A 24,165-nucleotide genomic window follows, 5' to 3' on the forward strand; every position below is an offset into this window, starting at 1 on the left:
TTCCTGGACTACTACTTTTTTCGCATAAACATACAACGGAAATATACGCACGCATATGAAACAAGATGGAAAAAAAAATCAATCTAATTATAAGTGCGTATCTAAAGGGACATCTCTAGGGCAAGTTGATTGAAGTTGTGTTTTTATTTTCAGTATATTACAATCCATAGAGTAGAAAGCCATAAACGTGGCTTTACGTTTAAAATTGCAAATTCAATCAAGTTTTTTGTGTTAATTATTTTTGAGCTGTATTAATTTATTTCATATGTTTATATACAGACAAATTTATGTATTCTCTTGAGTTCGTCTTTTAATTTCTATTGAGAAATTTTATCTTGAGCATGAAATGTTGTTAAAGAATTCATCTCTGAGATTTCCGACAGTTGACATCGTTGACATTTCAACAAATATTTAATGGCTGTTTCTGTTTTGAACCCGTGTTATGAACCAAAAACCTAAAAAGTTTGGATAATTACCATTGTTATTGTGTTTAACATTAATTGATTTGTAATTTAAAAAAAAGATTTGTAATATCTCGCATAGGTAAGTCAAAATTCAAACACAATTAAGACTCAAAGCTTAAACTGGAAGGACTAGCACCTAGTCTTGATAATTTCATTTCATATACTTGACAAGTAATTCTAGAATTGTTCGCAAAAAAATTATTTTTTAGACAACAATCATGGAAAGCGACGAACTTGGAAATGAAATAGTAAGATTAGATAATGGTTTTATGGTAGATGAAGAAGAAACTTTTGTTGTAAATTCTGATGATGTTTTGGGTGAGTACAATATACTTGTTAAGCTACATTCTGTATATGTTTTGTATAAATAGGTGTATAAATTTTCATGAGTATCATGGTCAACTCAAAATTGCTGATCAGATTATGAAGCAGATTAATGAACTAGCTTGTAGCTTGGCTCATTTGTAACTGCAAAGAATTATAATTTGCATTTTGAGCTGTGAGTTATGGTAACGTATGAGATTTATAGTCCACAGTATGTTCCAATAATCCACGATTGACAAGTGCATGATTGGTTGCTCTGAAACTTGTCAGCTGATTTGTGGCTTGTCGGCTAGCATAGTTGTCGTGCTAATTTAGATGTTGAGCCATAGCTTAATAGTTCTAGTATATGTGACCTGAATGTTTGAGTTGGTTCAGAGCTGTTTTACACATATTTATTAAAATTTAATTCATGGATTCTGAGGAAGTTATTATTTATCTTATTACTCCTTGTAATGATACAATCATATTTCTAGTTGTAATTATTTTTTTTTATAATTTCAGAGCAAGAAGAAAATAATTCAGATTCAAATTGTGGAGGAAAGAATGTACCATTGCGAGAACAGGACAGATTTTTGCCAATAGCAAACATTGCCAAAATTATGAAAAGAGCAATACCCGAGAATGGAAAGGTAACTTCATAGACAATATATAGACTTGATAAATTACATCTCAAAGTTTATCTATGCATAGAATTCAACTTCCATGACACTGTTATTAATACATTTTGTATAGACTGAAAAAGTTATCTGACTCAGGCAAAAGTCCTAAACTATAATAGCTCACTAGTGCCCCTGTTAATGTCAAAAAAGTGTTGTAACATCTTTTTCGTACAGTAGCTCTAAAACTTTCTTTAAGGGTTTTTTTTGCTTATGTATATTTTACATATGTTTGACAGAAACAGTTCTAACACAGGTTAGCAGTGCCTCTCTTACATGCTCAGTTAACATTATCCTATTATAATTACTATTTTATCAGAGAATGAAAGTGATGATATGCTTTGTATTAAATGCCATCTGGAATTCTATGGAATTTAATGCAAATAAATATGGTAGTACAATAATGCAATTTAAGATGGAAATTAGTAGTTTCCTATGTATTAATTTTTATTACTGTAGTCCTATACTTACGACATGCTATAGGCAAGATATTTCGCGCCAATTAACTTAGAGAGTGAGTAAATTGAAAAAAAAAAAAAATTGTGAGAACAGAACCAAAATTGCAAGCCAATAATAGAAAAGATGGATAGTTGTTATGTAACAGTAATTCTCAGCTAATGATGAAGGCCTTTGGTGTGATATGAGCATTTCAGTTTTCAGCAGAAAGTTTTATGCAATTTAAACAATAAAACAAAGTTTTTCTGTATAACAACAGAATTTCATGCTGATGAAGCCGCACAGGAACAGTATTTTGATATAAAACTTATAAATGTAATTTACAGATTGCCAAAGATGCGAGAGAATGTGTACAAGAGTGTATATCAGAGTTCATATCATTTATAACTAGTGAGGCGAGTGACCGTTGTCAAATGGAGAAACGAAAAACTATCAATGGGGAAGATGTTCTGTTTGCTATGAATCAATTAGGTTTCGATAATTATGTGGATCCGTTGAAGATTTATCTAAAGAAATATAGAGAGATTGTTCTATCACCGGTAAGGGAGTAACAGTAGGTACAATTTTAATAATTATGAATAAAGGCTAATGTGCAAATTGACAACTTTATAGGAGAGGCTCTCAAAGTTTGGACTATATAGATAAATAGGCTGCGTAGGCGCACTTTTACTTTGGCAAAAAAACATGTTTACATCTGTAAATGTGTATTTGTGTTTAGTGTATATTGTTAACTAGACTAAGAAGTAGCTTTTAACATAAAAAAGTAAAAATTATCAATTTGTTACTTTGGCCCTTATACATAGGACCTATCGAAATATTAACATGTTCACTGAGGAAATTTACATACTGAACATATTTATCCTTTTTTATTTTCTATGAAAAAGTTTTATCAGTATGTTTTTGTATAGGTGTTTTGACAGTGCAAACTCATGTTTATTTTAAACATGTTAATTGTGAGACATAGTGTAGGTTTCCATTGATTCTTCAAGCACTTAAATGCTGTTTATATCCAGGCCTTTTTATACTATCTTAATGGTTGTCATTCTCATTAGTTTATTTTTTATTTATTTTTTTATATTTTCCAGGTAACAATAAATAAATTGAATAAAGCTTATGTTCTTTCAACTCATTATCAAGGTAAGTTTATAGTTATAATTATGAATTAAATAAATCGATGGCTCCTAAATAAGGGCCAAAGTAACAATTGATGATTTTTTCTTTTTTAATTTTAAAAGCTACCTCTTAGTTTAGTTAACAACATACACTAAATAATTTACAGGTGTAACTGTATTTTTTTAGCTAAAGTAAAAGGGCCTATGTGTCATCTTTTCCTATATGGTTGAAACTTTGAGAGCCTTTTCTGAAAAGTTGTCAATTTGTTCATTGGCCCTTATTTGTAGGAGCCATCGATATAAAGTATGGTTTAGCAACTATGAATATGGCCTTAACTATTGAATTCTATTAATGTATAAAAATTGTTTTATATATTATTGAAATTATTTTTTTGTTTCAACAGAAGCATCTACAAGTTTTCCTGAAAATGAACATGAAAATGAAACAAAGACCGAAACAGTTCTGTATTCCTATCAGAAGGGTCTTGGAGATTTTAATATCAATTAGTGGATATTGATAAGAATAATGCACAGTGAAATTCCAAATGTGGCACTTGTATTGATACAATATTGCTATCTCTGTCTTTATTTTTAAAATAATGACAGGGATGTCAATATGATTCTACGCAGCGCTTCAACAGTCGAAACACAGCGCTTCGGCAGTCAAAAAAAAGCGTTTCGACAGTCAAAGGCAGTCGAAACACAGTGCTTCGACTGTCAAAGGCAGTCGAAACAAAGCGCTTCGACAGTCAAAGGCAGTCGAAACACAGTGCTTCGACAGTCAAAGGCAGTCGAAACTAAGCGCTTCGACAGTCAAAGGCAGTCGAAACGCAGCGCTTCGACAGTCAAAGGCAGTCGAAACACAGCGCTTCGACAGTCAAAGGCAGTCGAAACACAGTGCTTTGACACTCAAAACATGGAAAACAGTTAAAGTCGTCAGTGTCAAAGTGTTTTTATGTTACAATTATCATGTTTTTGATAAATTGTCAACTTTTTTTTTGGAATTAACTTTAGTGAAGTTTTATATGTTGTCTAAAACTAAGAGTGTCATAGTAATAAATAAAGGTTTTTTTTTCTAAATTGGTGTTTTGATACTTTATTAGATAGGTTCTTATATATAATACAATACATCTAAACTTATAAATTCAACATTAAAAAACTACCCATATTGGGTCAGTTGATTTAGTGCATTTTTTCGCCACTTTTTATAATTTTTTTTTTCAAAATTCTACCAACGAAGTATATACGGGTCAAGTAAGTGTGTTAACGAAAATAATAATTACGTATTTTCCAAAAAAAAAAAGTATTTTTTTATATATCATCGTCATTTTCATAAAAAATATCTCATCATTAAAATCTCAGTCTTAATAATAAACTTAAGTCTATTCCCTAAACTTATCAGTTATATAACTTGGTAATGGTATTAAATATAAAAACTTGTTAAATATCATTATACCAACGGAGAAAGCGAAAGATACTCCTATATTGAATTCGGGATTAAATTCACCAGTTTGATAAATATCACCAGTAAAATGTTTAGATGTAAAACGTTCTGTAAGAAATGCTTTGCCATTAGCATATCTACAATTGGAATTGGAATTGCTGTTCAGATTTGAAGACGTCTGAATCAAGTTGGTGATCGCTGTGCAATTCTCGCTGAAGCTGTAAGGTAGGATGTTGAAGTTCGGCTGCTTGAATATACTTCTGTGCATGAAAAGAGATGCGTAACGAGTGTGCGTTATGTAAGTCAAGTAGTACAGCCACTCTTCGAAACCTTTGTAAGACCTGCAAAAATGAAATAAAAACTTGCATATTCGTTTATTACCTCTGGAAGATAGGGTTGCAATGGATGTGTTTCATATTCGTTTAATCCAAAAAAATAGCAAGGACACAAGAAGTTAGGCGTGTGAGAAAAAAATAGAGGAAGCTGAGGCATTTTTGAATTCTGATTAAGTATAAAGAAAAAAGAATCGAATATGAGAATCTCTTCAAAAGTTATTTTATGTAATAGCGTGTTTCCACCGCCGAAGCACTTATACAAAAACATATTGTCAATTTTCCTTGAAACAACAAATGGTTTGTTTCCATGTGCTACGGCAGTTTAAACTAATAGTTAAACATTAAGTTCATTTATCAATAATCTAGTATTGTTACCTGAGCACTCCACTAGCGAGCATGATGTAGATGCAGGTGATGTAAATATTAAAGATGGCGGCGATGAGGCCATTCTTGACAAACATCATGACGGCGATGGCCTGCTGCTCCGCGTAGATATAGCAAGACCACAGCGCAAGACAGAAGTACAGGTAGTCCATACTCTCTGATATATCACCCAAGATCCTAACATCAAATTTACACTTCTATTTATAAAGTACTTTTTTTAATTCTGTAGTATTCATTCAGTGCAACAGTTGTGGAGTTACGCGGTAATACACACCCATCAATTTATCCAAACTTTTTATCCATACATTTGTAAAAAGTAAGATGATGCAACCTTTATTATGCAATAAGTTTGGTTTGACAATATAATAACCGTAAATATTTGGGAATTCCACTTACGGATAAATTATAGCAGCTGAAGCGAAGGTGGTAATCAATGAGAACGGCAGAGAGACCAGATTCCATGATAAAAGAAGACTGGCCCCACTGTACAGGCCCTCTTGTGATTCCTGGTAATATCGAGTTCTGTATGGATCATCTGTAATAATATGAAATGAAAATTTACCTTTATATTCAATTCTGAAATAGTTTAGGTAAAATTCTAAGTGCAATGTACACGATGTTGCTGAAATATGAATATGAATATACTTACAAAGGCAGATTGTGTTCATGATGCTAATGAAGTAAGTGCCCACCATTGCATTGAAAATAAGTCCACTTTTAGTTATAAATGCCCTTTGGAAATCCTGTAATAAAACTTTATAATTAAGTCTTAACCTCAGACGGTTATAATTAGTAATATCACGACTAGTCTAACTAATATTATAAATGCCATTGCTCAGATGGATGGATGTTTGTTTGAAGGTATCTCTGTAACGGCTCAACTGACCTTGATGAAATTTGGAATAGGTGTAGAACATAATCTGGAAGAACACATAGGCTACTTTTTAGTTTTTTTTATTCCGCTTGGAGGGAGTCGTGAGCGAAAGTTAGTTATTTATAAATATAAATCTATTGGCTATGGTGTACCTGAGCCTCGTTGTAGAATATCCATAATATAAAGAAGTATATCGGCAGCGAGAAAAGTCGCATTGTCATCTGCTTCAAACCATTTTTCTTGAAATTAAAAATAGAAGCGAGGATTCTCCTGAAATAAATATACATTACATAACATTTAACTAAATCACAATAGCACGGTTAGTGCAACCGAGTCTTCTGTGAGATTACTTTCATAGGTATTCATAAACGTGACAGTGAACGTGTTAAAATACAGTTGAACCTAGATAGCGAGAAACCCCTATAAGCGATAGTCATTGTCCGGTCCCGACGGACGATTTCTATAAGCGAGAATCTCGGGTTGGAGAGAAACCTCTAAGCGAGAAAAATATCGTGGTCCTTTCTCGTCTATCCTGGTTCAAATCAAATGTATGTGATCGTTAAAGTATCGTGGTTTGTGGATGTTTAGGTTTATTTTTCATATTATTTACTCAAACTTACAAATACAACATCCATATGACTCTAATGCCACTGAGCTTGCCGTAATTCATCTGCATTTTGTTGGTGTTGACGATGCGACTGTGCTCGGTGGCGGCCGACTGCATAATGCCCTGCCCTTCCAGTCTGAACTTCTCTACCAGTGCTGCTATCTGGTGGTTGGACTCGATAAACCGCTCTCGTGATCTCCTATCCACCGTTGATAGGCATACTGAAAAGTTTTGTTAGACTATTGCATTGTTTTTTTAATTTTTAAAAAGTTTTTCCGTATATAAAGTTCTTTGTTTTTATCTCTCTGTACAGGTAGCTCTATCATCTATATAAACACCCCTCTCATTTCATTTAAAATCAAAAAGTCGTAATAATATGCTTTATAAGTGTCAGCAGAAAAAACATATGTTTGCGCATATTATTTCATACGTTCACAGATTTGTTCCCGTTTATTTTTTCATCGGATTGTCGTATCAGTAAAACAAATATCATTCTCTACTTACAGTAATACATAAGTGGATTCTCTAGCTGTGGACAGGGGAAGCCAATGCTGCCGAAGTAATCGAGCAGGTTTCTAGTGGGACCTGCGTAGACCACGTCGCCCAAGCATAGATATACCACTCGGTCCAGGAATGGGAACACATCTGGAAACCCCAAGTTAGAGTGTGCATAGAGTGTACAATTTTTACAGAAATGTCTAATTGATCTAGCTCGAAGGACCACAATACAGTATAAAGAGGTGTAGTGTCTAATGTAAGGTCTTATGGATCTGCTAATTGTATTGGTACAACTATGTAAAGAGGGTCCTGGGCGCATAAAGTAAGGTCGATTTTGCCGAAAGAAAAACTCTTAAGTGTATTTTGTTCACAATGAAAGATTATCGTTATACAAAGTTTCTTCTTACCCGATCTTGGTTTCTCCATGGTCAGTATAATTGTTGTTCCATATTTTTTAGCCGCGTTTGATAATATGGAGATAACCAAATAAGTGTTTAACGGATCCAAATCCCATGTCGGTTCGTCAAGCAACAGTATTACTGGAAAGTAAATGATATAAAATTAGAAAAAATAACTTTTAAAATTAAAAAAAAACACAAATATATTTAAATACATACTTGGATCACGTATCAGTTGTACTCCGATAACTAATCTACGATATTCGCTTTTCGTTAAGTTCGTAACACATTTGTGGGCCACCTTAAATATTAAGCAATACGTTAAACCATGAAAATTACAAAATAAGTATTATTTTTTAAATATATAAATAATACCTGAGACAGTGCCAAATCTGCCATAACTTGCTTCACTTTAGATGATTTTAAATAACCCGAGATCTGAAAGAAATGTCACCTTTAAAAACTGCCGAAATAACTCGTCAATTTCTGAATGAATTTATTCATATTTTCCGAAGCAAAGAACAAACGGGTTGTGTGCACTATTTACTGATAACATAATATACAAAATAACCTTAGTAAGTGACAGTGACAGTGTCTGTTGCACACTCAGCCCTGGTAAGAGTTTCGTGGAGTGTCTGACGAGAGCACACGTGTTCCTGAACTGATCTTCTTCTAAAGGCACTCCTTCTAGAAGAATATGTCCCTTGCACGGCACGCGGCGAGCGATCACATCAAGAAGAGCGCGTTTACCGCTTCCTGAATACGATAGGTGTTGTTTTATTTGAAAATTTCTAAACGCTCGTTTCTACAACAACACTAAATAATATCCATTGCATTTCCTTTGTATTGTTGTATTTCATAGAAATACTTCTTTATTTTAACACATAGTATCGCTATAAATACATATCTTTAGTCATAAATTTTCTGAAAAATTTTATAGCTTCAATTTTTATATCAATAAGCATACCTTTAGAGCCAAGTATAGCCGTAACTTCGCCGCTATGAGTAAGCATAGAGACGTCTTTAAGAATGATGCCAGTCTTCACACCACCTGTTAGTCTCTGGAAGAAGTTCCCAGGCTCCACCTGTCGACAAGTTTATAAACAATGTACTTAAAATTACAAAACAATCTAAGCATTTGTCGTTATGTAATATGTATGTTTAAAAATTCCTTCAATTACCTGGGAATGTTTGTCACTAATTGTTTACCAAAAGTTATAACTACATACTTGAAATTAGCCATATTTTGAATTTAAATATTGAGAACATTATATTTGTCGGATTTATTTTCACTCCAGCACTGACAATGTACTTTTGTTTCTTTTCTCTTTAGATCTTAGAAAAGACATCAACGCGCTACCAAATTTTCTAGATGACAAAGTTTATATACCACTAGTTTGCGATATAAAAGCAAACAAAACTATTTAGATTAGCTTTAATTAGTTAGATTATTTAATGAATTTCTCCTTTGCCAATGAAAATAATGATAACGTTTTTAAAATCAGTTTAATTATTTTTTAACGTGCTTTCAACGTATAGAAAAATTATTAAATTCTTATAAGATTACATTAAAAATATTTAATTTGTAGAATTAAAATTGAAATAATTTATTTAATAACACTATTTAAACTTTCTTAACTGAATGAACAAATTCAATAGTCAGTTTACAATTGCAATAAATCTCCTAACAGTATGTTTGATGACAATGTATTTAAAAAAGTTGCTCAGTATATAACTCACCTGTCCAGAATGAAACACATTGCACAGTTCTAAAGTATAATCACTTCCGATCATTTCTCTATCTTTTATAAACACAAATGTTCAAAAAGGAATTAAAAAAAGAAAATAAACGTCCGTTAGTTTTAACATCCACTCTTCAGCAGTTCTCCCGCAAAATAAGTTAACGCGGTTAACTTCAACTTCATGATTAGCGACGTTGCCAACTTTATCTGCACCTAACTTCACAACGCAACGTGCACTTGACTTTATGGGAGTTTTAAGATCGAGGAATTTTGAACCTTATTGGTTTGAGATTAAGTGTTCATTTGTATGTTTATTACTTTTAAGGCCAAGTTGTTGGTTTATCTGGTGTTTTCTATTTCCATTATTACCCGATTGACAAGAGGGTAATGTTTTTTTATTACGTAAACCAACTTCCGTTTTATAATTCTAATTTTAATTAATCATGAACTGAATTAAAATTTGTTTATTTTTTTAAATCATGAATAAATAAGTAGGACGCAGGCACATTAAATTATAGAAACCAATAAAATACAAGGTGGCTTTTTAACTGTAATATTAAAAGAAACTTAGACAAAATCAGGAAAAACTACGTTAATGAGGAAATGGTTCGTAAAAAGAAAAACTAATTATATTTTTCACATGACTTCATCTTAACAGAGAAGCCTCCTTTTTGCATACATTTTCTACGCGTTGCCGTACTTACGACACCATGAACCTCTGAGTCTATGCTCTACTCTCTCTTTCTTTCGTGCCATAAAGCCTCTTTTAATTACGAGACGACAACATGCTGCGTATACGCATATGCTCGTGAATTCCTCCGATTATCCATCTCACTTCCTCCAAGAGTCTCGAAGTTGTATAGAAAGGGACGCAAGATCAGTGTCACTGACTGTTTAGTTCTTCAGTGTTTGAACGCGGTATAGTCTGGTGGTTTGGTGAAGTACTGCCGTTTTAGCGAACGAATTTTTTTCGAATTATTTTTAAATTAAATGAATTAAACGAATAATTATATTGTTCGAGTGATGCGAAGTATTAAAAAGTATTTTTGTGTTTAGTGGTTTTTCTTTGTGATTGTGTGATTCAGTGCACAAGAGTCCCGTTGGCCGGTGTTGTGTATATCAAGTAAGTCCATGCATCGTTATGGTGTTTGTGTGGGTGTGTGAGTTGGAATTCTACCTTAGATTTTTTAAATTTCATACGAGAGTTCCATTTTTTTTGGATCAATGTGTTTTTTCCGCTCTTAAATGGAAAATACGTATATACTAGCTGTCACGTGCGACTTCGTCCGCGCGGAATTAAAGAAAAAAGTAATAAGTAGCCTTTTTGTTCTTCCAGACCATGTTCTACATTTGTGCCAAATTTCATCAAGATCTGTGGAGCTGTTATGGAGATACCTTCCAACTAACATCCATCCATCTAAATATTCACATTTATAATATTAGTAAGAAGTAAGATTAAAAATATGGAATTGATGTTAATGGAACATGAATCTAAATGTTCAAAATAATTAATTTAAACAAACTTTTTGACCATTGGAGTAACTGTTTACTTAACAGTTAGTTTAAGGAGATTTATTATTTCTATTTTATTGTATAAATGCTAACAGCTAAGAGATTAATAATAATATCCTTTTTATGGTGGTAGACTTAAATGTTTGTATGCACATAAGGAACTGTCAACTAAAAAAAGACAACTCAGATTATTGAAAGTTACCCGATCGGCAAAACTCTAATTTTATAAGAAATAACACGTTTTAAGGAAAGAAATGTGCTTTAATACCTGACCTGTTAAATTAACCTTGACAACGAAAAACAAAAAAAGATTTATTCGACCCACTTTTTCCCACTTTTTGTATTGTCAGTACTTTCAAATCGAATTGCACGTACTTTTAATTCTTTTTTGTTAGATAATTATAAATCAATTAAGAAAGAATAAATTTAACTAACATTTTGATTGCAATCAGTTAATCTTTGTCTAATAAAATTAAACACAATCTCAAAACTCTGGACTTCGAATGGTGTAAGTTTCATGGACTGCCTTCTTTTTGTGAGAAATGTGATATTTTACTGTAATGGTAAAAAAATGGTACATCCGCCAAGAGATATATTAATGCGAGCGGGTTCTACCCATTTTTTGCGAAACTCTTCTGTTGCAATTTGTGAAAAAAGTCTAAAACAATAGTCAATGTTAACGAACTAATGCCTAGTTTACATTACGCCAGTACAGTTGGGGTGTAGCGCTGGCCTGGTATGGACATCATGCCAGTTGTATACTAGCGCTGATTTTATTTCTTGTTTTCAGTTGTTGATTGTCAGTTGTTTTTAAATAAAATAAAAAAATAAAAAGTAATTAAAAAAAAATTTTGAGCGCTACTGCCCTACTCCATTGGCAGAATGTAAACCAGGCATTATGCCATGAGTCAATGGCAAAATGCCTTGGATCGCAGATTGGTAAAGCCAAGATTCAAATTCTGGTTTCATCGTTTTCTTTTTGTTTCGAGTTAGCTATTTGTACCCTGTGCCGCCAAAGTTATTTATGAAGAAGACATTTTTTTATTTTGTTTTGTGAGATTGGTTCTGAGGCTTTATAGTATTATTTATCTGTTTTATTTTTGTCAAGTATTGCATATAAGTTACTATTCTTAGATATTTTAAGTTAAAAGTGTATATTTCTTTATTTTATTTGGAATAAAAGGTATTTTTATTGTTCGGGTTATAAAGAATTTTGTAAACTATATCCATTCATGTATAATAAATAAGAGAAACTATTTTTTGTTTCTATTTGACTATTTGAGATTATAAATAACGCAAATGACATCAACAATGATAATATTTATTACATAGTAATAAATATTGAACAATATATAAGGTATGTTTACAATTGTAAACATATTTTTTTAAATAATTAGTGAAATACCAAATTTTCGCACTGGCAGGAATAAATATTGGTTGTTTTGGAGTAGTATTAAATGGCACAGATGTTTGTCGGAGCGTGGCAAAGGTCGTTTTATTTTTTACAATAAATTGACTTATCACGACATGATATTTATCACTTGGTTCTGTGATGTATAAAGTATTAGAATAATATTAGATCAAATTAAATTAAAAGATAGATTCAGCGATGACTATTAATCCACCTTCCATATTCAGTTAGCTTTAAAAACTGTCGTAAACTTAATGATGACTGATTTAGTGCGGAAATAAACAACAAAAAAGCTCTTCAACCTTAAGTTCGAAATTTAAATGTAGTCATCAGGTTATATCACGATATATGCTTAGAAGGGTTGTGATTAAAAAAATGCGTGACTCACTGTAAAGTGTCTACGACCGCATAAGTGATTAAGAAATAATAATGCCGCAAGCAACTGCAATGTTGCAAGATTAAAGTTCGTCTTAATTTAATGATTTAATTAAAAATAATGTTGCCAGTATCGTACCGTGACTTACTTGTTATGATCTAATAAACATAAAGGGATTGCCTAATTTTTTTTCTAGTTTAGTTAATTAATTGATAATTGTAATGTAAAAGTTGCCTAAAACTATTCAATAAAACGCATTATAAAAAGGTTGTAGTAAAGTTCGTAAATAAGTAATACCTCAGGGGTTATGCACTTGACTTGTAATCTGGTCCTGTGTTCGAATCCCGTCATGTACCAATGTGTAATTCGATTAACATATACATTTATCCGACGTTTTTACGGTGAAGGAAAACGTCATGATGTAACCAGCTCATATCTGCAAAAAAATCAAAGATATGTGTGAAGTCAACCAATCCGCACTGGGCTAGCGTGGTTGACTGTGACCTAGTCAGATGTCAGACAGATAGTGTAGGCTCCGAGTCCGATGATGATGAACTATTACTAATCGGTCTAAACTTCTAACTAGAAGTGGGATCAAAATAATAAACAATATGGAGTCTTATAATTTCCAAAACATTAATCCAGAAAACTTTACCAAATTAAGTTTAATTGCTTCATAAAAAACAGTGTACTGATCTAACTAGGTTTATGGCCATAGCCGAGGTCACGTTTAAAGTTGCAACCGACCTCGTGGGAATTTTGTAACACCTCCATTTTATCTGACATACAGTATCCATATCGCTTTTCCTAAATACTTCAAACAATGATCTTTCAAACTCACGTACATTCCGCTGTTTCGTGAAACCATTGTCTTCAAAGTAGTGTTCACGTACGCTCGGATACACATTCATAAAGACATCTTTCTCATTTATATTTTATTCATATATTTTTATGATTTGATGACGATTACTATCCCATAGAACCATAAGACTATACTTATTGTGTTTAATATCTGTTCTATGAATGAATTTCTATATCCAGATATTTTACTTAAGTTTTTTATGTTTTAAAGATCTTAATAGAAATTAATTTGAATTAGGAAATAAATTATCAAGTTTTATTTTTATTTGATACTAGCGTTTACCCGCGACTCCGTCCGCGCGGAATAAAAAATAGAAAACGGTGTAAAAAATATCTTATGTCCGTTACCTGGTTCTAAGCTACCTGCCCACCAATTTTCAGTCAAATCGATTCAGCCGATCTTGAGTTATAAATAGTGTAACTAACACGACTTTCTTTTATATATATAGATACTAGCTTTTACCCGCGACTCCGTCCGCGCGGAATAAAAAATAGAAAATAAAAAATAGAAGGTAAAAATTATCCTATGTCCTTTTCCTAGTTCTAAGCTACCTGCCCACCAATTTTCAATTAAATCGATTCAGCCGTTCTTGAGTTATAAATGGTGTAACTAACACGACTTTCTTTTATATATATAGATATAGATTTATTATTCGAACAACTTAAAGCTAACTTATAATGACACCTTACTAGCCTTACTAATATTATAAATGCGAATGTTTAGATGGATGGATGTTTGAAGGTATCTCTGAAACGGCTATACTGATCTTGATGAAATTTTCACAGGTGTAGAACATAGTCTGGAAGTAAACATAGGCTAATTATTAAGTTTTTTTTTTTTTAAATTCCGCGTGGAAAGAGTCGCGGACGACAGCTAGTTTTGATATAAATATAAACGTAACGCTAATTAAAAGTTGTCACAGATAGGTAGAAATGCTGACAATTAACTCAGAACTCACTTCTAGTTGTTTTTTAAGTTAGTCCACACCTTCTTTTGTACTCTTAGTCATGTACTGAAATAAAGGTAATTAAGAAGACGTTTGATTTGCAATGCTGACATGTTAAATAAGTTGATCATTTAATACATAATTTGAAAATTTTTAATGAACAAGATAAAGTAAAAAGTTATGAATGATATGCATAAAAATGTTAGATTATTAGGTTACTTTGTTGTTCGCGCTGTGTTTACATCGCAAATAAGTCGCAATTAGCAATTTGTGATGCACATTACGTATTAACTCGCCTTTTATATAAATTTTCTATGACACGTAATGTGTTCGTGAGGTAATATTTTTATTTACAATTGCAACACCATGATGTCGCGAATACATAACACATTTAATTGTAAAACCATACTAGGTATTGCAATGAAACAATTTCAATATAATGTGAAAACCGCTTTCCATTCTACCATTCCATTTAAATTAAAGCTCTCCCATTTCTATTCCTTGTAAATCATATTTCATACTAATAAATATTATAAATGCGAATGTTTAGATGGATGGATGGATGTTTGTTTGAAGGTATCTCCAAAACGGCTCAACGGATCTTGACGAAATTTGGCACAGATGTAGAACATAGTCTAGCGTAGGCTACTTATTACGTTTTTTTAATTCCGCGGAGTCACGGAGTCGGATGGAGTCGCGAGTGACAGCTAGTCATGTCATAAAACGAAGTATGGCACTTCGTAATATGAGCTATGTGTTCGTTATATTATCATTTACAACAATGTATCGTCCGGTGAGCATTGCAACAGCTTCCGCGAACCACGTCGCATATCGTAACACGATGGAATTCTCTGAGCACGAGTATTAGCAAACATAATATCTATACGTAATTTAAATACTTACTTTCTGCGCTCTGGCTCCATAAATTGTTAATACAGTCATATTCAATTGATTTGTCATAATAAATCCACGCTTAATAGCTCTGTTAAGTTCAAGCAGTCGACAACAGTAATTTCAAGAAGTCGGCTTGCAGCAATATTTTTTTAGCGGTTACTTCTTGAAGCTGTTCAAATCGATATTTTTTTTACTTAAATATAATTTGAATATATGTATTACTCCCAAGTGACGACAGGCACCGTTAAAAATTAAGACAAAGTTAAGGTTTATAAAACTATGTGCTTCGACCCCTCGTGAGTGGGATAAGGCCAGGGAGATGATAACTTCTTGAAGCTGTTCATGTATCAGTGGTCACTTAAATATTCAGAGTGTGGCTGTGAGATATTCCTATTGCCAAGTTATCGACATAGGATGTTTTGAGCTGACGTATCAACACATGTTCAACTGACGCCTAAGCAATCATCGAAGGAATGTTCACTACACTGCGTATGTGATGCACAACAATATTGTTAACTTCAATTTGCACACGAACAATCTTATGTTAGTTATTTAATAGTTACTAAGTAAATTAATAGTGTGAAATTTTGTTAAATAATATTTAAATTTTAAAACGAATATTAATGTAATTGGAACGAAGTTCCTTATCGCGCGTTGTGAAAGGGGGCTAGACGGAAATAATTCTTACGAAAAGTTGTCACGACACTTTTTGCTATAGTAAGTATGTTAACGACGAATGAGCGCTACTTCACCATGACAACGACGTGACAATATATAACGAAAATTCATAGAAATAAAATGTACTTCTTGTGAAGACTTAAGTTTTTTATTCATAGAATAAACATTGGTTCCTTCACTAATTAATCGAAAGGAACTTCGTTCCATCCGGGTGTCCCTTGACACCTCTCAAATTTTTTTTAGTACTTATTCTCCCTTATTAAACTATGTGATTAATAAGAATTTATTTAAAGTGTTAAATTTCTAATTTAACCTCATTTTCACTGAAGTAAAGTTATTCGAGTGACACATCGATCTTGACTCATTGTGTTTGAGGTTGTTTTCTACACAACAATCGAGTAGGCAGGCAGTATTTCCCTCAGCATTTCGCACGCCGCCGTCATTTCCAGCTGCCATGCGCCGTATGCATCACTAATAACTCCATTGTCGTTCTTCTTATCAGAATATTTGGGCCTCGAAACATGCGAATAACAATCAAAGTAATATGTCTATTGATTTTTCTGGAATCTAATTAACGAAAAACAACACAACTCACGCTCGTAAGTCAGAGGGTTATGTAAAAGATTTTCATTTGGTGTAAACCTGACCCATTAAAACTCATTACTTTATTAAATAGCAAATAATTGAAACCTTTTTTGATAATATTATTTTAAGTAAGTTACTTTACTATCTGCGTGTATGTCTAATATATATGTGAGCCATAAACATAACCGTAGTAATAAACATAAACCTTGTTCACTACAAGTGCACCAATGTTAATTCGCTTGTTTCAAGGCCCGCACGCTACGTGTCCTATAACTAGATAGGCGCGAAGGTGCGTCCTACAATCAATGAAGCATTGCATAATATTGCTATTGTTTACTATGGTTTAGTGTTCAGTGGAGGTCAGTATGTTTGGTTCCACACGCAAGTCACTTTAATGGTTAGCTAATTCTTACATTTTCATTTTACTAATTTAATAAATGCAAAAGTTTGGATGGATGGATGGATGTTTGATAATTCGTATCTCCAAAACTTGATACAGATGTAGAGTATACTGTGGAAGATCACATAGGCTATTTACTAAGTTTCTTTTTCTAATAACGCGCGGACAAAGTTGCGTGCAAATGCCATATTAGTAGTACTTTTTACTGATACTTACCTTTATATTGCAAGCAAAAAGAAAACCTTTTTCATTATATTAATTTGGGTACGATTACATATATCAAGTTTTGTTAAGCAAACAATTGTTTTTTTGTATGATTCGCATAGCATAAGAGGTTTGTGACACACACAACAGCAAGATTAAGCACGAACAATTTTTGGTTGACAAACGCACTTGTTTTTGGTTATTACCTATACGTGCTTTTCGTTCCTTGTATTATTACCAATAAAATTTTGTTGACTTAAGCCCTTCGTATACAACGTAAATATTCGAAACTAATATACCTTGCATCGCAAGTATCAGGTTGCGGGGGCTGCGTACAAACGTCGTTGAGTCGTCGACGCATTCGATATATGTATTTACATGATTGAAAGGCCTTATATCACAATGTTCTGTTCGTCGTGAATTGCTTTGAGTGAAATTTTTATTTGTTTGACGAAATATGTATAAAAAACATAAAGCTACCTATTTTATAAATAATACATGTGTATTGTGCAATATTACAGTGTTTTAACTTTATCAAAGTATCTCTTGTTTAAAAAACAAAAAGCTTTCTTAAGATATCATCTCCACAGGGCTGAACTGTTAGTTTATTTATTCATTAAGTCGAATATAAAACCGGTTTCGTCGCTATCAGAGGCAGAAGTCGCATACTTTACCACGACAATGTTTTTAGGTCGTACGGTATCTTTTTTTGTTCCACATCGTAAGGTATTGTTGATATGCCTTCACCAAGTACATACTTACGGATGGGTTTTTAATTTTACATTTATTTTTACAACATTGTAACAGATGAATGAATAAAGTTTTACATAATTGCTTGCATTTTAATGGTCGAATGGTGCGATTTACATGAATGAGAGCAGTTTTATAGGGTGGCTAACGAGCAAGCGGCTACAAGAATTCGCCGAAATGGCGAAGAGACCGCTGCCCGTAGACATCCTCAATCGCAGATGCTTTGCCTACCTTTAATCGACTTAGGAGTGAACGCACAGAAACAGAATAATTCCCCTTCCTATGCGTCCTCTCCTCTGTCAAATTCACTTCCCATCCTTTCCTAATAAGAAAAGGGTGGGAAGGGAAAGAGGACTACAATTAGGCCTCCGGAACGCAATCTCATCAGAGGAATCGCGGATTTACTTCCACTTCACGCCTGTCTTATGTGTGGTTGTAGTATTGCACCAGGCGAGCTGGATAATTCGTGCAATGTATGTTGTTGCTGGTGTCTACCACTGTTAAAATGGTAGATGTCGTAGATGTATAAATGTGGAAAAAGAAGACTTTTTCTTAACAAATTACGTGTTCATCATCAATCATCATCAACCTGCCCTTATCCCAATAGAGGGTCGGCACAGTATGTACTACTCCTCTATACATCTCTATCAGCCGTTATATCTGAATTTACCCCCTTCTTACGCATATCCTCTCTCACACAATCCATCCATACTTTCTTTTAACAAATTACTGGTTGTCTTATTTTATTTTATTGCTTATGTTTTATTACTTATTACGTTTTATTTTATTTACCGCCAATATTTGTTTCTATGCTTATTATAAATCGTCAATCCCAGATAGTTTGTTCTGCTAATTATATATTACAGTGTTCCCTGTGTAATTGAATCTTATTTGAAACTAAGTCACTCAAGTAACGATGAATTATCAAACATTGTGTTCGAACTGCACTAATAAATGTATTCCTGAACGGAAATGGTTACTTCCGTATGCGTTTTCCGTCGCCACTCATTGTAACTGACCATTTTCTGGTTCATTGCACATACAAAAATGAAACGTTGAAATATTTTGTATAATTTTTACTTTCAACGCAATCGAATTTTGTAATAAATGACAAGTTTATTTATCAGTTCTTGTTTATTATAATCGGAGAAAGTTGTGTACACATAAAGATCTGAGAATTTTTACCGCACCAATAAGGTGCTTTGTAATGATCGTTTAAAGAAATTTATTGACAGTGGAGAAATCTGAGAAACACTTATTATTGTTACTGTTTTTATGTTGGTTTGATAAATTTATTGACAGTTATGAAATGAGTATCATTCATCTCATATCATTGCTTTGCACTACTGAAGCACTCATTTGAAAAACATATTGCCAACCCTCTTTATTCACTTCGAAAGAACAAAGACAGCAAGATAGCAGTCGCAGAAACAAATGACAATCGCTAAATTTTCCAATTTTTTCGCAATTGGAAAGGTTTTTTATAAAACTTTAAGACCCCCACCATCCCCTATATTAAAGAACAAATGCTTCTCATCTTGTACGTGACCAGTTTATTTCTTTGTCTTATAAAAATGTTAAAAAGTAAAAAAAAAAAAAAAAAGTTTGTATGTTATAAACATGATGAAACGGTTATCGTAACTTCAATCTTTGCTCCTACACTCATATAACAGTAATTAAGATTACCGTTCTCAATTCAAACTCTTAATGAATCTGTAGATTTATAATTGCAGTCAGCATTTGTTTTTTTTTCTTACACTTGCTGTCGAAAACCTTGACACGTTGATTGTATTGAGCGAATGTGTGTTGTCGGGACATAACGGGAATATTAATATTTTGATTCCATTCCCACAACAAAACAAGGCCTCAAGTCCGACGTTGTCTATCACCATTTGTCTATGTCACCGGTAAATAGACTAAGTCGCATGTTTGTTATTTGTCTAGGCAAATCGTAGACTCGGCAAACATATCAAATGAATTCATCCATAAATTTGACATGTGAAGATTATATTTTGACAGTTCGTCTACCAATAAAATGTCACCTATACAATTTGTCGAAATATAACACGATCATTTCTGAATGAATTTTTTTTTTTTTTTATATTCTAAGGTGGCAAAAGGCAAGCGGCCACGTTTTATCTACGTTGCCCACCTTTAATGGAGGAGGAGATGGACAATAAGATAATATTGTTCTATATTCAATTTGCCGAGTTACGCTTTGCCCAGGCAAATTTCGTACTGGCGCCATACACAATTTACCGGTGACGTTTTTATCACGAACATTTCGGTCGCACGGCTGTTGTTTGACTAACAATGGTAGACTTTGATAAATCATTTATTAGTTAGAATATTTGCTTTCGTGATTGATTTAGAATTGTTTTTTAATGCAAGTATATTACAAAATCTCGTCTGTCATAATATATCAAACTAAATCGAGACAGCTATAACAAATTACGATGCTAATGTTTTATTTGGTTGCTCCGACCAGTTCAAAGGCAGCCAGTTAAAAAAATTGTAGCCAATAGAATAAATCAACATATTATTTGGCATAGATCGCAGATGTTGTTGACAATTTTTTTACTTGGCATAAAAAATGTACTCAAAGTAATTCTTCTTAATATTACATATCTATCTTAAATCTATTATATTTTATTATCTAGTCTAGATCTCGTATTTTTTTTGTAAAGATATGAGATGTTTTGCAATGTTAACTTACTCTTAATACTTCGCATTGTTTCTGTATAATAGGCCATAAATAACATATGAACAGAAACATATATGCTTCGAACCGGTTTCGATGGAGCGAAGCATTGATGTTTACGAAGCAGATGCGATACGCCACTACAATAGTCAACGTTCCGGTCCGGGGAATGTCTTGCGCAGTACGCGTGCCTATACATCCTGTCCTCTTACAACACATTACAACTATGAATAACACTAATTATAAAATTTACGACTTGAAGAAAAATAATTGTTTGCTTTTGTTTTATTTCAGTTCAGTAATTTATTGACAAAGACAAATCGAAGTGACAGGAAATATAAATCTATCTGATCTAATATAGTTTAAAATACCTAAGGTATTATATTATATATATATATTATTATTATTGTGTTATGTGTGTTATTATATTATTTTATATTAAAATACACAGAAGCTAATAGTTGCGGTCACCATTTAATGTAATCTTAATTGCGGTCGTGTTCAATTACGTCAACCGGTCATTTGTTAACGATCAAGTAATGAAGTGGCTTAATTTGTGTTGTCAATTTGTGGACGAATACTTGACTCTGTAATATAACGGTTATTGATTTACACAAATGCTAATTTCTGAATAACATCTAAATTATTTAAATCCATCGAATATCATTGTACATTTCGCTTGAAGCATTACTAAATTACATAGTTTCAACAGTAATGAAGTCAGCAGCATTAACTGCTGCACGAATAGTTTGATACCACGATCACAGATCCGAGTCACGTGGAAGAAATTTTGCGTTTCAAAATCTTCAAGATTTTACCTTTCATTATAAATTTAAGGAGTCGTTCTACTTAAACAAAGAGTCGTCAATAAATTAACTGATAGCTATTGTCATTTGCAGTAACTGTCTAGTGTACCGTAATTTGAAGTTTGGTAGGTAATTTCTTTTTGACGTGAAGTAGTATTAAGTCGGTATTGCTGCCGTTGTAAATTTCATAGAACTTTAGTCTAATATAATCAATTAACCCAAAAAAAAAACGATTATTGCTGCGCTTTACGCTGCATTATACAGCGAAAATGATTCGATTGATTTTTGTTTTTGATACAGTTTTATTGATAAAATATTTTATTGAAATGAATGTTGGGAACCTTTTTTTTAACGAATAAACTAATTCTTGGCCACAAACTCACGTGATGGTAAGTGGTGATGAAGTAGGCTAGCTTACTAAATGCTTATTGCAGATTACAAGTTAACTGCTTAAACTCTGAGCCACCGTTGCCCATAATATTATACCGCTTTGCTAGAATTAGCCTTAATGCAATATGTTTGTTAAAGATCCAACTGATTAACGGTCATTACGCTGACTAAGAGTACAACATTACATTGAGATGGCTAATAAAGCTTGAATCGTTTCATTTAATGAAAAGGAGGATACTAGTATTACAAACTTTAATTTATCCACAAATGAACCATGATAACCAGACTTCTTATAGCTAATGTATGTCTAAACCTTGTATTAAACGCGATTCGTCTCAAGACATCAATGAGCGTACAAAGAATTAAATTCGCTTCCCATTTACGATCGGATGACGTATAGCAAAATATCACCATAAGAGCTATAACGCTCTGCGTACACAAGGCAACATAAATCGACACTAATATGTTCGCGTCAAGAGAATCGCGTTGCTCACGATCCGTACATTGTCGTTGAATTGTCCACGCGAGTCGTCTATTCGGTCAGTACAGGCCTAGCAACTACATCATCATCATCCCCCTGACCTTATCCCACTTACGTAGGGTCGGCACACAAGGTTTTATGAACCTTAAAGTTTTGGCTTAAGTTTTTACGGCCGGCCGCCTGCCTGTCGCCAACCCTACTTGAGAGGAATTTTTTAAAATTAAATATAACATAATAGCTAAATAATATAAAAATAATACTAAAAATACACCAAAAATAAAAATTAGTAATAAAAACTTGTAAATAGAACACAACTAGTCTTGATAATCGTCCGGTGTGTCTTTTAAAACATTATTCACCCCTATAGATGGGGTCAATCTGGTGATTCAAAGTGGCAGTATATTGACATTATCAAGTGTGAGACATTTATAACCATAAATTACAACTACATACATATAAACTGTATAAGTTTGATCCGCCATCTTGAATATTGCAGCGACATTTCTCACGACGATCTAGACAAACAGGTTGAAAGCGTTTGTCTTTGACAAAGACAGAAAGAAATGTCGGTGACGCGCGCTGTGTACGAACCTCTAAGACATTGTATTGCGTAAATCGTTTGGCAACTAAAATCGCCGGTTTCCGAAGGTATACATTGCCTTGTGTACTAAAGGCTTAAATTAGCATATATGTATTTATGTTGTTATGACAAGTTTTCGATGTAATTGTACTTATTTGAAATGGGTAGTAAATAGATGTCCTCGACTGTATAACTTGCAACATCATGACAAGGCTAATGCTTCCGTTAGAAGGAACGCGGAGACCGTTATCTCTATCTAGAAGAACTTTAAGTAACTTAAAAGAAGTTATTATAATATTATTGTAGTTATAAAGTAGCTAAAGTGTACTAGATTATCCTAATTATTGCAGTTTTTAGCTTTAATTTAGAGCAAGTGAAATAATTATCTATGTAACAGTTTAATTGAGTTTTCCTGTGCATATCTAAATTTTAAAAAATGCTTCGTATTTGTAAAAAGAGTACTAGCACTTTTAGATAATTTAAATATTATTAGTTGTAAACAGAGAGGAAATTCTTTTTCTGTATTACACCTCCTGTATTTACCTCAAACTACTCCATAATAATGAGGAGACCTGACCTAACTCAATGTTTTCAAGTGACCATGAAGTAACTTTACGATAAGTTATTCCAAAGCCAGCGGATGTATGTCATTTAAATTATGTTCAATTAATTTTGTTTTCATTTATATGCATCGGATACGATATTCGAATATAAAAATAGTAGGTACTAAGGTGTATTTAAAATTAAAAAAGTCACTACAAAACTAACTAAAGTATAGTTTTCATAAAAAAAAAAATGTTTTAATAGGGTGAGTTTACATCAAACTTTTTCAATTACAATTGGCAGACATATTCTAAATTGAAACTAAAACTAGAAAAAACAAAAGCACATCACACCTGAGCTACGAACTATGTTAGCATAACAGACGTTATTCGTTACATTTCTTTTATAGAAAACAAATAAAAAATGCAGTGGCACTAATTGATTCATTACACTAGTGTACGATGCACGTGATTGTTTCAGTTTAAAAAATGAGGGCGATTGAGATAAGCGACGTCGTTAACTAGACGAATGCTAATCGTGCAAAAACTATGCTCAATGTAGTGTAAAAATACCATAATAGACTCGCATATAAAAGTAATTTTCATACCGTGGCTTTTTGAGACCAAAATCTCTGTATAAAACATATCGTTATCCCTGTCATTATCTTTGATAAAACGGAGATAACGATATGTTTTAAACGGAGATTTAAGTTTCAGAAAGCCACGGTAAGTAAACAAATGTGTAACAACATG

General features: G+C 32.8%; 3 protein-coding genes across 4 annotated transcripts in view; 2 read left to right on the plus strand and 1 right to left on the minus strand.

The window, feature by feature from the left end:
• The first annotated feature begins 403 nt into the window (after window positions 1-403).
• Window positions 404-4,075, plus strand: LOC106721334 (nuclear transcription factor Y subunit B-1). Of its 2 annotated transcripts, XM_045678344.1 has the most exons (6): window positions 404-543; window positions 674-782; window positions 1,290-1,417; window positions 2,227-2,439; window positions 2,986-3,037; window positions 3,417-3,525. In XM_045678344.1, the coding sequence occupies exons 2-6, from the start codon at window positions 683-685 to the stop codon at window positions 3,518-3,520; spliced, it is 597 nt and encodes a 198-aa protein (XP_045534300.1). In that variant the 5' UTR covers window positions 404-543; window positions 674-682; the 3' UTR covers window positions 3,521-3,525. The 2 variants fall into 2 exon arrangements, with proteins under 2 accessions (XP_045534300.1, XP_045534301.1); XM_045678345.1 differs by lacking the exon at window positions 2,986-3,037 and having other exon boundaries at window positions 3,417-4,075.
• A 265-nt stretch (window positions 4,076-4,340) lies between these two features.
• LOC106721363 (ATP-binding cassette sub-family G member 5) lies at window positions 4,341-9,442 on the minus strand. The gene is made up of 13 exons (XM_014516284.2): window positions 9,293-9,442; window positions 8,520-8,637; window positions 8,124-8,308; window positions 7,928-7,990; window positions 7,772-7,853; window positions 7,562-7,693; window positions 7,161-7,301; window positions 6,670-6,877; window positions 6,202-6,319; window positions 5,825-5,918; window positions 5,572-5,710; window positions 5,167-5,352; window positions 4,341-4,797 (listed from the first exon to the last, which is right to left on the minus strand). The coding sequence occupies exons 1-13, from the start codon at window positions 9,344-9,346 to the stop codon at window positions 4,395-4,397; spliced, it is 1,923 nt and encodes a 640-aa protein (XP_014371770.2). The 5' UTR covers window positions 9,347-9,442; the 3' UTR covers window positions 4,341-4,394.
• A 731-nt stretch (window positions 9,443-10,173) lies between these two features.
• The window catches only part of LOC106721361 (ATP-binding cassette sub-family G member 8), a 40,499-nt gene continuing 26,507 nt past the window's right edge, over window positions 10,174-24,165 (plus strand). The window contains exon 1 of the mRNA XM_045678298.1: window positions 10,174-10,417. The gene's annotated coding sequence lies outside the window, so the exon portion shown is untranslated. The remainder of the gene's footprint in view (window positions 10,418-24,165) is intronic.

This window comes from Papilio machaon, chromosome 6 (assembly GCF_912999745.1).
Source record: "Papilio machaon chromosome 6, ilPapMach1.1, whole genome shotgun sequence".
Taxonomy (NCBI): domain Eukaryota; kingdom Metazoa; phylum Arthropoda; class Insecta; order Lepidoptera; family Papilionidae; genus Papilio; species Papilio machaon.